Source organism: Rhinichthys klamathensis, unplaced genomic scaffold (assembly GCF_029890125.1).
Source record: "Rhinichthys klamathensis goyatoka isolate OS25496 unplaced genomic scaffold, OSU_Roscu_1.1 h1tg000687l_1, whole genome shotgun sequence".
Classification (NCBI taxonomy): domain Eukaryota; kingdom Metazoa; phylum Chordata; class Actinopteri; order Cypriniformes; family Leuciscidae; genus Rhinichthys; species Rhinichthys klamathensis.
This window is the reverse complement of record NW_026607115.1, coordinates 1-15,355: the sequence shown is the minus strand read 5'-3', so window position 1 is coordinate 15,355 and position 15,355 is coordinate 1. Positions and strand designations below refer to the sequence as shown.

General features: G+C 38.6%; 1 protein-coding gene across 1 annotated transcript; it reads right to left on the bottom strand.

Moving 5' to 3' along the window:
* Positions 1–8,418: 8,418 nt before the first annotated feature.
* LOC130076779 (magnesium transporter protein 1-like) lies at positions 8,419–15,349 on the bottom strand. Its single transcript, XM_056242008.1, has 5 exons — positions 15,266–15,349; positions 14,733–14,796; positions 11,409–11,483; positions 11,244–11,334; positions 8,419–8,531 (listed from the first exon to the last, which is right to left on the bottom strand). Exons 1-5 carry the CDS (start codon positions 15,338–15,340, stop codon positions 8,516–8,518), a joined length of 321 nt encoding a protein of 106 aa, XP_056097983.1. The 5' UTR covers positions 15,341–15,349; the 3' UTR covers positions 8,419–8,515.
* Positions 15,350–15,355: the final 6 nt, after the last annotated feature.

Below are 15,355 nucleotides of genomic sequence, written 5' to 3'. Positions count from 1 at the left end.
AGACATATAAACCACATTCAAAGCTGGATTTACACCACAGGGCGACTTTAAGACCCATTCACACCAAGGACGATAACTATCACGATAAAGATATATCGTTCTAAATATCCACTGGTGTGGACGCTAATATAGTTATCGTTACAGTTATTGATTTCTGTTTTCATGTTTGGATTATTGTCATCTGCTTTCCCGGTTTGAATTATCGTTGCATGTGTGTGTGTGTTTAATAAAACTGCTGTGATTAGACCCTCTCCTCTTCCCTGCTCACCGTGACAATATGTGTGTGTACTTTGTGCTGATGTTTATTGTCATCTATAGGTCAAGGGTGAAGATCTGACACACACAATAGAGCTTGAATGACATCAGGTGACTAAACTCATGAAACTGCTCACTTTACAGCTACTACCACCATTCCAGTTGTTAGTTGGTATTTGTGTGAACAGCTTATTTCTGTAGTGTCAACAAGTATATTATGCTGTGAATGAACTTCTATAGAATAAAACCTCTTTTATTTTTTTATTTTTAGGGGCTGTGAAATATATGCTTGACCATGTAATACACAATATGTAATACTTAAGCAGTAAATCATCTCATCCAGGCTTACGGTCCTGTGCGTAAACTTCATTATCATTAAACATATCATTAAATCATTAAACTCATTCTCTCGTCACACTCGGTCGCAGCAATGGAAGAGATGTGCTGCATCTAATCGCGGGCATTTAAAGGGTTAGCTCTTCTAAAAATGAAAAATCACATTATGTAATCACGTTAAAAGGTCACACGTGTCAGTCGGAAGTGCCGACCTAGTGTTTACAATGCGAAAAATAGCGAAAACAACAATGTCGGACGATTTTGAAGTGGGAGAAAATGAGTTTTTCACCTTACCCTATTTGTTAACCGGAACCTTTCGGTGTGATTTTGTAATGCGTGACGCATCGCAGAGCTAGTTCAAGACGAGCAATTGTAGTTAAAATGTATATAAATGTTTATTTTGTTTATTAAATGTCCGCTGGTTTGTCGATAAGACTCTTATTCCTCGGCCGTGTCGAGACTTTGAAGCTGCACTGAAACTCACATCTGGACCTTCGACCCGTTGGACCCCATTGAAGTCTCTATATGGAGAAACATCCTGGAGTGTTTTCCCTAAAAACCTTCGTTTCTTTTCGACTGAAGAAAGACAGACATGAATATCTTGGATTGCGTGGGAGTGAGTAAATTATCAGGAAATGTTAATTGTGGAGTGAACTACTCCTTTAAAGCCACCCTTCAGAAGCAGAACTGGATACCTCTGATCCAAAGCCATTTTTCGCAACCCTTTAATGGTCTTTAACCTGTTTAATCCCAAATTTTTTCTTGCAACTTGAGTACATGCATTTTACACCTTAGACCTCCCTAACACTCAAACATTATGCCTTTTTTCATTTTATGTTGGTTAAGTTAGTGAAATATTGGGAAACACCATAGTCAAAATTCATACTAATTCTTCAATTAGACCTATTGACAAAATTCATTCCAAGACATCCATTTTGTCATTTCATGAAGGAGGCTTAGTGAGGTGAAAAGGTTGTCATGTACAAAGTTACACCCTGGAGGAACTTCTGCTTGTTCGGCTAGACCCCTATGGTCTAGCCCAGGGATGGGCAACTTTGGTCCTGGAGGGCCACTGTCCTACAGAGTTTAGCTTCAACCCTAATCAAACACACCTGAACAAGCTAATCAAGGTCTTCAGGATTACTAGAAAGTTACAGGCAGGTGGTTTTTTCAGGGTTGGAGCTAAACTGTAGGACAGTGGCCCTCCAGGACCGAAGTTGCCCATCCCTGGGCTAGACCATGACTACACTTGGGCCCTGTCCTAGGCCAGTTTCAGGGAGATGTGTGTGCACTCATTCAGTGCACTGAAGATGGGCCGCACGTTGTAGAAAGGGTTGTTTGTGGTCATGTGTGGGGCACACCAATTGGTTCTCATGAAGATCTGCCCAATCCTCCAGATAATTCACCTCTGCATCGCCATTCAATAGTCTACTTGGCAAATGGGACGTTTCACCCTGGTACTCCCTATCTGAGCCATCACTATCACAGTCACTTTCAATTATGGGGAGAGAGGGGTCACGTACGTCTAGAAGGTCCAACACATTGCAAGTTTCTGGGATAGTGATAACTACACTGAACAAATTTATAAACGCAACACTTGTTTTTGCCCCCATTTTTCATGAGCTGAACTCAAAGATCTAAGACCTTTTCTATGTACACAAATGGCCTATTTCTCTCAAATATTGTTCACAAATCTGTCTAAATCTGTGTTAGTGAGCACTTCTCCTTTGCCGAGATAATCCATCCACCTCACAGGTGTGGCATATCAAGATGCTGATTAGACAGCATGATTATTGCACAGGTGTGCCTTAGGGCTGGCCACAATAAAAGGCCACTCTAAAATGTGCAGTTTTACTGTATTGGGGGGTCCGAAAACCAGTCAGTATCTGGTGTGACCACCATTTGCCTCACGCAGTGAAGAGTACACCTCTCCAAAGTGCAGGTGTGGCATATGTTCAGAGTAGGATTGCCAATACCAGCCAATACCTGTGTTTTCAATCGAAGCACTATTATACTGTTATAGTGACCGTTAACAAATTTACAAGTCTTACGAGCAAAATATATATGCAGGAGTATAATTCTCAAAATATATCAGTAGTAGACCCTTTAAAGAATATATGTACAACATATGATAGTTCTATCTGTTAATTATAAGATGTTTTACATACTACGTTTTGTAGTAGTCTAAGGAAGACATCTTCTTCTAGATGTGCAAGCAGGAATTAAACTGATCTGGTCATGTGACCTTTCATTAATAGATTTTAATCAAGACAATCTATTTTGTCATTTAAAAGTTGAATTTCTTGCCCAAAGTCAATAACAACATTTTTGAGAGCTTCCAGAAATCAGAAAAAAGATGCGGTCACAATTGTGACCGGTGGGATTAAACGGGTAGCCTTTGTAATTTTGTGAGAACTTCTTAGCAATATTGGCGTATGTAATCACCTGGAGACCTTTTTTACGAATTATTCAGAATTTCATTTCGCAGCGATCTCTAGCAATATCTCATGCACTGATATTTATTTTCATATCTTCCCACAAACACTAAGATTCCTTCAAGAAGAAAGACTAAATCCAGAAGCAATTACTAAACGTTCAACTGTCATCTCAGCCCTTGCTAGAGGCTTCTCACCTGAGACTGAGAGATGTGAACGCTTCTGTGAGGCGAGGCTTGACTGATATGATATCTTATAAACCTGACAGGCCTGATCAGGGTGTAGTTCCTCATTCAGTCACATCTCGCTTACTCTGACACTGTACATGAAGCTGAATGTGTCTAATCTAACCAGAACTGGATCAAAAGGAGCTGGTTTGGCTTTGTGGTCTTGGCAGACTTATAAACTGTGGTAAGCTGTATGTCTTTGACCCACCCAGTTAGGCTGTAGATCATAAGAAAAATCTCTGTTGGCCACAAAGCTAAAAGCGTAGTGAGGCACATGGCAGGGTTTTACAACAATAATACTCAGAGAGAGACCGTCTGTAGACACCAAGACAACACAGAACAGAGACAGGGAGATGAGGGTGTGACACTGCAAGTCATTCAAACTAAACCAGACTTGTTTTTATCTGTAAATCATGTGTCTTTTATAGCCAGAGTCCCGTGTGCATCTTCCCTCTTTTGACAGGTGTCCGGAAAATCAAGACCTGATTTTCAGGATATCAGATGCTTTTAATTACTCTGGACGTGCCTTAGTGTTGCGTTACTATGTTCCCCGCTATATTTCACTTGTGCGGTTCAAATTGCGGTTTTCTAAACTTTTACTGGAAAACAACACATTGGTGCATTCCAGAGTCTGTAAAAGTTGTTAACACTTTGCACCAAGTTTTTGACACGAGGGAGTCCAAATATTTACTCAAAATGTTTTTTTATTGGTTTTCAGTGACAGTACAAAATAAGACATCATAAACAGTAGACAGTAAGATATTGTCCATTATTAATCCCTTACATGATCTCCCCCATCAATCCAATAGCTCAACAAAAACAAAGAAACAACATAAATATATATAAAAATTTTTTTTTTTTTAAAGTATATATATAATTCATATGCAAATATGAAATTACTACAGTAGTAATTTCTCACACAAAAAGTAGAAAACATTCTAAAACTTACATTTACAAAAACTTACATTTACACACAAACTGACCACAACTTTTAGACGCTATCTTAATTTTGGTCACTGAATGAAACGCACAGGATTATGGGATATCATCTAGGCAGCAAAGCTCTCAGGAGACAGGAAGTGACACGATCATTGGATTCTGATGTTGCCTTCCTACCTCCATATGCATTTTTCGGCATTCGGACACGCCAGAATCGAAATACCCTTAAAATAGGGTGACTTTTACTTGAGAAGCAAAATTTTGCAATATATTACGATTTGTTTTCAATTGATTTTGTCTTTAAAATTAAGTTTATCGTCATAATTTTTGTTATTGGTAAATTTATGCTTAAAAAAACAAGACATTACATATGGGGTACGAATGGGGTAAGAAAAATAAATTTTCTAAACACAAGTCAAGTAAACTCAAAACGGAGTAGGGATTTTCCCCCACAAAACTTTTACTGGAAAACAACACAATGGTGCATTGCAGAGTCTGTAAAAGTTTTTATCACTTTGCACCAAGTTTTTGACATGAGGTGGTCCAAAAAAACCCAAACTATATCAATATTAATTAGGGATGCACAATATACCGACCACCATATCGGTATCGGCCGAAATGTAAATTTTTAATGTTATCGGCCCAATAAGACATTTTGGATGATATATTAAATATTAAATGTGGTCTGATTTATTAAACCCGGTAAATACTGTATTATTTCCTTCAGCTGAGACACTTCAGATGCGCACTGTTCAACATGATGGTTTTAAACTGCTTGAAATGATTGGAAATGGAAAATACAGTTAATGCAACATGCAGGTCTGTCATATAGGCTACATAAAATTATGAGAACTTTATAATTGTGTGCATGGGTCATGGCTTTTAATGGTGAGATTTTTGTTTTCATAATCAGGCTTTAAAAAAATTATATACAAATTTGAATTTAGATTTATCGGCCATTTTATAAAGAATTATCGGTATTGGTCAAAATGATCATATCGGTGCATCCCTAATATTAATCACTGTTATGAATATTGGAGGAATGTCTATAGTGGATTATTATAGATTATAACTGCACTAAAGCAAAATATTCTTATACCCTCAATACCTGAGAAAGCTACGGAAGCCCTGAGAGGCCATGCTTTTAGCTTTTCTTCTTCTCGTGATTACAACTTACTTTTTTTATGTGGAGATAACCAGAAAATTAGTTTCTTTTGCAATCTTGACTTAATTTTCATGTGATCTTAACATAACAAAAAGCTTTCTCTTTCATTTTCCCAAAAAGTAGGCTAATTTTATTACGAGAAAATCGCCATCATAAATGTAATAATTGCCCATTGTACGCTGTGACTACACATTGCAGGTCTCTATATAATCTTTGATGATAAACCTGTAGACCTGACAGCCTCCTCCTCAAGTGTGGGATGGTATGAGTTGTCAATCACTCAATTATACAATAATACCAACATGCGGTTGTGTCAAGTACACAGAACATTTGAGTCAAGATCACAATATATTAAAGTTGTGAATCACGAGACGCCAAGAAAGAGAAAGCACTGACTCTCAGGGCTTCCGTGGAAAGCCTATGCTATTATTATATACAATGCATTAGTGGTTATTTGTTTTTGCGTGCTACACACATTTATCCCGGCCAGCGTCCCGTGTGGAACAATGCGTGCGTTCAGCTCGGGAAACACACTCGAGGTTCTCCTTATATGGAGGTAAAGACGACGTCTGGTGTGATTGGCTCCCGGACATCTAAACCAGAACATGTGGATTTGCTGTGGCTATAACACACACGCACCTGTTAAGACATGTACATCTAAGAGGACAACACACTAACAAAGCATTTCTCCAGTTGTGTAATCCACACTGATAAATATCAAATATAAAAGTCCAGAAAAGGAGAAAACAGGGAAAGATTGGGGATGTCTATGAATGTAAGCAAAATAACAATGAAACAGTTTCACTAACCGTTTGATTTAACTAGTATATACAGTCAAACCCAAATTTATTCACACACCTTCAACATTTCTCACATTATACGTTTATTCGCTATAGTTTAGAAAATGGTAATATAAAATATGAGAAGAACTCAGTGGATATTTGACTGGTTTTGTCCGTCCTTCTGTTAGACTCTCACACATGAATTATGTTGAATATCTGTCAGCTGTTCAATTTAACTACACAATTAGATAATACCAGTTTATACATTTTACTGGTAATCCACTATATGAAGCATTTTTGTGTATAATATGTCACATTTACTTTATTTTGCTCTCCTCACTTACATAAATGAACTATAGTGTCCCGCACACACTAGTAAGAATAAGTCATATTTTATAAATTAAAATAATTTTTGGTTTGACCGTATATTTGATTTGATTTTTCTGGTAAATTTACAATGAAAAAACAAAAAAAAGGAGTAGGCTGGAGCGGAGGCTTAATATATATATATATATAATATATATATATATATATATATATATATACATATATATTAATAATGACTAATTTCAACATTAGTGTTATCCCTTCGTGTTCTTGACTGGAGTGTTCAGCTTATACTTCGTTGTTACGACTTGTCGATTTCAGCATCCTATTTACATTATTTTCAAGAATTATGGTTGGTGAATATAAGGTCTTTTTCTCTCCCATGACTCACGGTTTCTGAAGTGTTATTCAGTCTGGAGATGTTCAGACTAGAGACAGGACTGCTCTCTACTGGCCAGACATCAGCCGTGCAAATATCGCTTTTTTGCAACTGCATTTTAAAACCCCACAGCCGAGACGACCAGCAGACGTGCCAGAAAACAAGTGCCACTACTGTGTGAAACACTACATAATAGCATCCATTAAAAACAGTAATCTGAAGTATTCATGCATATTTCAATTGACTTCTCAGATCTTAGCAGTTATTTTGCGTATTTATTAAACAAATTTTGTGTATACACAATATACAAGTGCAAGAAGAATCATTACTTTTTCAAACTTTTTTATTTACATATAATTACTTTTCAAACACACCCCTCATCTGCTATTGGTTGGCTATACAGGAAGCCCCGCCCCCAAACTACCACCATTGGTCAAATCAGCTCAAGACAGTCATGCTTCGGTTATCTTTTACATATGCATCTTAAACTTCAGCAGTCTGATCAAACGACGCGTCCACATTCGGATCATTTATCGCACAGGAAATGGAAGGCCCAAGTTGAGCAGATTGCATTGTGGGATATAGTTCAACACGGAGGGCTCTGTTGTATACTGAACCATGTGCACAACATTCATAATACAGAAATAGTAGAATAGTAATACGAATACTGAAGTAGGTAGGATGGTACAATGTTTCAAACTTAGCCAAAAAAACAATAATTAATGATTAATCGCAACGATTAATCGCATACAAAATAAAAGTTTGTTTACACATAATATATGTACGTAAATATAAATTCACACACATACATGTATATATTTAAGAAATAGTTCCATATTTATATTTTATGTATAAATAACAAATTTTTCTTAAATATATACATGCATGTGTGTGTATTTATATATACAAAATAACTATACACAGTACACACACACATATATTATGTAAACACAAACTTTTATTTTGATGTGATTAATCGTTGCATTGATCAATCCTACTTGACGCACTAATATTATTGTATTATTTCACTTTGAAGAGACCAACCGAGTGACTCAAAGCAGAATGAGAAAACTGTCAGCATTGATGTACAACTGGAAGAGCAACCAATCAAAAGAAATACAACGCAACGAGCAATCAAGGCACTTTTAATGGCAGAAATCATCACCTGAGCAAACACTCTCCGCATTTAAGACACTTTCATTCACCCTGAGGTTTCCTCATCTCACACTCAACTCCCTCAGAAGCCTCTGAATCACGCGGATTCGACTTTGGACACTTGATATGCACGTTAATGAGGTAGAATTGAAAACACCTTGCTTGCCTTTGTGCGACTTCCAAATCTACGCATTTTGACCCAACCAAATTCAATATAAAACTGTACATTTGATTAGCAATAAAACCTCATTCGCAAGCGAGTTTAACCTCCGCGTTCACACACACACACACACCCCACACAACGTTACCCAAGACTAGACCAATCAGGGAGAGACATCCAATGAAGTGAACAAACTGTCATTAAAAACTTTAAAATGTAATCCTTAATATATATATAAAAAAAGCAAGAAGGCACATACAGGGTCAAGCAGAACTTTACCAGATCAATCACTCATCTTAAACATTAAGGCACTTTGCGCATTAATATTTCCCAGCGCTCCTCCACCGGTCCTCATTTAGCCGAACAGGAAGCTGCACAGAAACAAAAGGGCATTTACGTTAGAAAGGAAATTAAGTCGAATACATTTCTGAATTACAATTCTTATTATAAACACTACAGTTCAAAAGTTTGGGCTCGGTAAGATTAAAAATAAAATGTTTTTGAAAGAAGTGTCTTGTTCACCAAGGCTGTGCTTAAAACCGTAAAAACAGTAATATTGAATTATTATTTAGTTTAATATTGAACAATTACAAATTAAAAGACCTGTTTGTAACAACTGTCATTTATTCCTGTGATGGCAAAGCTGAATTTTCAGTTTTTGTGGATACAGTGATAGATTTATTCCCAGGATTCTTTGATGAATAGAAAGTTCAAAAGAACAACATTTATTTTAAATATATATATATTTTTTTTAACATTAGAATTGTCTTTACTCTCAATTTAAAGTGGTACTTGACCGCTGGCAAATAGGCATTCAATAAAACTTGGCTGCTTATACAGTAGAAAGATAGAGGAAATAGGCTGTTGTCTTCCCTTTTGTCAAATAGTTAGGAAAACATGGTTACACTGTCATTGTTACAGTGTCATTATATAAGTACTGAGTAATATTAATCAACTACATGTACTTAATATATAGGGTTTGGTAGCGGGTTAGTTGCATGGAATTATGCATAATTTACTGCTATTACTATGGTAAGTTCATGAAACATATGTAACAAGGACACTGTAAAATAAAGTGTTATTGAAAACTTCAACACCCATAATGCACTGGGCATGTTGCCATCCAAGGCCACTCCCACCATAGATATCCATAATAAAGGCTAGATGTCTCGTCTGCGCTGCTGGCCAATGGAGGTCGACGTCCGCACCTGGCGGCCATCTTGTCACAGGCAGCTCGCTCACTCGTAACATTGTGTTTTAATGGTGCATGTACTTTTTAAATAACCATAACTTGCTCAATTTTCTACCGATTTTCAAACGGTTTGGTTTGTTATAAACGTCAGAGATGTGGTTATGACACTGCATACTTATGAAAAATAAGTGCATCAATAAATAATCATCCAGAATTATAGCCACGTTAATAACGTTTGTAAGAAACCAAACCGTTTGTAAATCAGTCAAGATTTCAACGAGATAAGAGTATTTGTGTTCGTGCTGATCACTCATCTTACATCAGAGCCCGCCAGAAAGCTTGCCTGTGACAAGATGGCCGCCGGTGATGACGATAGAGACTCCGCCGAAAGACATCTAGCCTTTATTATGGATATCTATGACTCCCACCAGTCTGCTATGGAGTCAAGCCCTGTGTCCCAATGCACATACTATCCATCCCACACAATACATGAGATAACTGTTTATTCCTCAGCATAGCATGTTGAAGAAGAGTATGCCACAAGACGGATGGTCTACTATTTCCAGTAGATTTTCGAAGTGTGGATCCGTGCTCACTATAATGCCTAATATTGCCCACAATCCATTGCACTTGGAGGAGAATTTGGTTCAGAACTACAAACACGAATAAAAGGTTTTAATAAACTACAAACATGGCGGATGTGCGTGGTCGGCGGTTGAATAGACAGGTTTAGATAAAGGTTTCAGTGACTAATAATCAACATTTAACCTGAGAAAAAAAATATTTATTTAAATGTTATCCACATTATATTTCATCTGCAACAACACTGTGAACTTTTATAAAGCTCTGTTAGCCCATTAACTTTTAAATGCATCATTATACAAACACACGAGGAGAGTTTCTGCATGACAGACCCACGACTGGCAATCTTTTCTCTACAATACAGTAGCGAAATAAATCATATGAAATGTGGAGGATTTTAACTGTGACAAGATGATTGACAGGGCAGGTTTGTCACAAACCTTGTCTACTACTCAAAAGTATGTACTTTTTTTTCCCACAAGAAGAGTACATACTTTTAGGGAGTGTTATAAGTAGGCGAATTGGGACGCAGCAAATTACCGCCTTTCTTTAGTAGGAAATACTTCTTAGAAACTTTTAGACAATGATCTCGACTTGTATTGTTCCCAGTGCAAGAATTCAAAGAGTAAACGTTTAGCGGAAGCGATTTAGATTTGGTTTCCAGCGTGTTGTAGCCAGTGGCTAAAGGATGCAAAGAATTGTAAATACGGAGAGAACGCAGCGACAGACAATCGAAAAACATCTGTGTTTGTCGTCAACATTTCCAACTAGATGAGCATAAACAAACAGAGGGGAAAAACGGAAAGAAACTGCCGTTCTGTCAAATCCACCGAAGCAAAACGCCGGAGCATACCGGGGAGAAAGCTGTTAGCATAGACATCCATTTTTACCATAATTTCTGTTGTTAAATAACCCTCTTCCGATCCGACGGTCTGTGGGCGGGGATACAAAAATGCGGAAGTACAATCTGTAGTTTTCACGATTTTAGGATTCTGCACCATTTCTGGGCCACTAATGAAATGCAAGTGAACTAGAGACATTGATCATGTGACACTCATCAGATCTTCTCTTCGTGAGAACATCTCAAAACTCAAAACACGATCATCAGGTTTAGTGCATTCAGCTCAGGCCAAACCGCAGCGGAGCAAATACTGAGACACCATCATTTCTCAATTAAACATTTTACTCAAATTATTACATTATAAACAACAACCTGCATTACAGAAGCATTTAAATTAGTGCTCCCAGACTCTCTTTGCATTGCTATTCCAGTCGGATTATTGGACTAATGATGGCCTAGTGGTCTCACCTGTAAGGATATCCGTGATATTTGGCCCTGAAGACGGACAGGAGCCAGCTGAAGAACAGCACCACCAGCCCGATTCCTGCCATACACATGACTGCAGAGAAACAGGACACACATTAAACCGGTTCTCACTGCAGTCTATGCAGAACTGCTTGATTGACAGCATACTTTTCCTCTTGCCGACGTCCAGGTCAGAGGTCGCAGCCTCATGAAGCAGAACCATTCCTAGAGTCACCGCAGCATCTGAATCAGGGTTCAGGAACACGTTCATGTGTGCGAATAAAGCCACAGCCAATCAGATCTGTGTGTAGAGCTACACTACTGTTCAAACGTTTGGGGTCGGTTATGATTATACTTTTACTCAGCGAGGGCATATTAAATCAAGCGACAGTAAAGACATTTTTTATGCTACATTTTAAAAAAAATGCTTCAAAGAATCCTGAAAAAGTATGTTTCCACAAAAATATGAAACAGCACAACTGTTTTCCACATTGATAATAGTCATAAATGTTTCTTGAGCATCAAATCCTCATATTAGAGTGATTTCTGAAGGATCATGTGACACTGAAGACTGGAGTAATGATGCTGAAAATTCAGCTTTGATCACAGGAATAAATTACACTAACTTTACTATATATTCACATAGAAAACAGACATTGTAAATTATAATGTTTCACAATATTACTGTTTTTACTATTGATCACATGAATGCCACCTTGGTGAGCAAAAGAGACTCCTTCCAAATACATTAAATCTCACTGATGTCACGGGTATGAGCGACCAACAAATTGTTTGTTGCTTGCCATGTAGTAGAGATAAAAAAAAAAACTGTGACATCAAATAGATGAATAAATTGATATTTAACAAATTTTCGGTCAAATTTTGGTATCATAAACCTCATTCTGGACTAATTTAAAGGTGGGGTGTGTGATTTTCTTTGACCATTTTTTCAAAATCACTTGAAATCCTATTCCTAACCCACTTACAGCCACTGAGCCGTACACACCGGGACGAATATCGGCGCGCGTTATTCGCCAGCGTTTTTAACGTGTTTTTTGTGTTCACACCCAAGCGATTTTCGCTGACGATGAGCCGAGTGAACGTGCAAATTCATTCCCTGACATTAGATGGCGCTTAATGTAAAACAGAAACACCCCGGGACACAAGGTGGCGCTGCGTAACTTTACGCTTCTGACACTCGCTTGTCACTCAGAAGAAGAGAGCAAGTTTTTACGGTATTTACGCGCTTGTCATATCGTTCTCTATGTTCCGACACCAACGAGACCAGCAGCTCTACATTCATCTTGCCTTGAATCTTCCTCGTCTTATGTCTTCCCGGCAGTGTAGACGCTACTGGGCGTATATCTTCTTCTTCGCCGTTAGGTATGTGTGCTCGGCAAGACCGTTTTGTGTTTGAGCGCCCCCAAGTTGTGTTTTACTGTAACTTCAGAAGCTCCAGACACGTGAGCAAAAGCGTCAATCTCATTGGTCGGATAGTTTTTGACGCGGCGCGTCAAACCAAAAAACCGAACCCGAGGCGTTTTAAAAAAATGACTTTTACACGAGGCGTTTATCGCGTCGGTGTGCACACTCACACTGGCGCCCTTTGTTTAGTCACGAGGCGTTAAACGTCGGCGAAAATCGCGCACGAAATTCGTCCCGGTGTGAACAGGCCTTCAGAAGCACTGAAATGAAAATTAAGCAATTTAATCATCTGTGGAACGGGCAGGACTCGAAAAACTCCAGCCAATCATTTCCAAGACCACATAGAATCATTGGACAGTCAGTGCGTCAATCAAACGGTCGTACCATACCCGCCCCTCGTGTGTGTCCCATTCGTGCGCATATTCAAAGCTCGTGACCCAGTCACAGTAAGCGCAAGTCGCCCCGGTACAGAGAGAGAGAGAGAGAGAGAGAGAGAGAGAGTAAGTGCAATCTCGCGCATCTGAGTTTTGCAGATGCATGATTGTGCATCCATGTCCTTCGAATGGGTGGAGTCAGGGCCAGCGTTTGAGGAAAGAAGGTAGGACCTTTTGAGTTGTGTATTTTCAAAATCTGCTGGCCGTTTTGCCAATCCCATACCCTACCTTTAAAGGGATAGTTCACTTTGAAATTAATTTTTGATATGTTTTAGCTTACCTCAAGGGCATCCAAGATGTAGGTGTCTTTGTTTCCGCAGTAGTTTCAATTTTGATATTTTTAGGTCAAACCGTTGTTGTCTGTCAGTCATATAATGCAGGTCTATGGTCTCCACCTCAAAGAGCATGCACAGAGAAGTCCAAATTAAACATGATTTAATGACTCGTAAATGTAAGTACACATTGATGGCCTAAGACACGAAACGAGCGGTTTGTGTGAGAAAACGAACAGTATTTATATCGTTTTTACCTCTTGTAACCACAGCCACGTCCAAGTGATCTGAGGGCGCGGGCGCCTCTGTCTGCGCAAGCTCCGGAAGTGATCTCTCGCGCGTGTACGTCACTCATTGTTTACACAGAGATTTCGGACGTAAAATCTCTCTTTTTTCTAATTTTTTTTCCGAAATCGTCTTCCATTGCGATTTCCTGTATATCTAAATATGTTTAGATCTTCACAGTGAAAGGTAAAACTTCCGAAATCTCTGTGTAAACAATGAGTGACGTACACGCGCGAGAGATCACTTCCGGAGCTTTCCGGCGCTTGCCAGACAGAGGCGCCCGCGCCATCAGAGTACTTGGACGTGACTGTGATTACAAGAGGTAAAAACGATATAAATACTGTTCGTTTTCTCACACAAACCGCTCGTTTCGTGTCTCAGGCCATCAATGTGTACTTACATTTACGAGTCATTAAATCATGTTTAATTTGGACTTCTCTGTGCATGCTCTTTGAGGTGGAGACCATAGACCTGCATTATATGACTGACAGACAAGAACGGTTTGACCTAAAAATATCAAAATTGAAAATACTGCGGAAACAAAGACACCTACATCTTGGATGCCCTTGAGGTAAGCTAAAACATACCAAAAATTAATTTCAAAGTGAACTATCCCTTTAACACATAGGGGCAAATTTACTAAACAGGGCAAATTAGTGTGAGAGCGCAATCCTATAAAAGCACAGATGAGAGAGGAGAGTTCTGCTCGTGATCTACTGACGACACACACATTAAAGGCCCCAGACACAAAGATAATTTCCATAATGACCAACGTAATATACCAATGTGTCTGGTTTAAGACATGCTTATTTTGGGCGGTAAATAATGGTGCAAACACCAGTAACTTGACGAGTGCAAACATTAGTAAATCACCTTGCGTGATTCATTTAAATTCTCTCCTCCAATAAATTTTGCGTCTTAAAGGGAAACTCCTACAAATGCATATGCAATAACATCAGCCGCATGTTCAGCGCTAATTTTACACTTCAGTAAATCCTGACAGCAGTTTATAAATGCCAAGAGGGTTTGCACTGTCCCAGTGTAACTGATCTGAGCGCAGTGGCTGTGAAGGATACTGAAGAGGAGAACGATGTGAGTCTCCGCCACAAACTGAGCCTGACTGCTGCCGTGGATGTAACTCTGAAATCAAAGAGAGACATATTACTGTGGTTATCATTTGATATAAAAACCTGTAGATGAGAGAACTTAGAGATAGTTTGTGACCTGAGGGGGCTGTGATGTTATCAATCATAACTGTGCATGTTTACTGACAAGCACCAGAAACAAGCCTTTCTGACGGAGGGTGGAAAACTATCATGTTTTGGAAATATAGAACCGTTTTTTTTGTGTGCAAAAACTTTATTAATATCATAAGTGGCCCTCTAGGAACACGAAGAAGATTTGTGGCTTTTAGTCTATGGATGTTAGCTTTATGCAAGATGCACAAATTGAAGTTTTTGTCCAATCAAACGCTCTCTAGAATGATTTAAAACAGGTGACAAACTTTAAATGACACACACCAACACGGCAGTGAAAGCTGGGATTGTCAAGCCATTTCACGGCGTCGTTAAAATATAAAACCAAACGTGAGGTAAAGAGTGTAACCAACCACTTGGCCAGTGTTCGGGTTCTTGTGAGCGTATGGAGGTCCTCGGATGTGGTTCCACATTTGACCCGATGTCATGATCAAAACAAAACA

Bases quoted from the DNA above. Each gene is read 5' to 3' on its own strand.
- LOC130076779 (XM_056242008.1), bottom strand. From the start codon at position 15,340: ATGACATCGGGTCAAATGTGGAACCACATCCGAGGACCTCCATACGCT. The intron at 14,797-15,265 runs GTTGGTTACACT...CTTTGATTTCAG, and splicing joins ACCCGAACACTGGCCAAGTG to AGTTACATCCACGGCAGCAG. The intron at 11,484-14,732 runs GTATCCTTCACA...ACCCTGATTCAG, and splicing joins TCACATCGTTCTCCTCTTCA to ATGCTGCGGTGACTCTAGGA.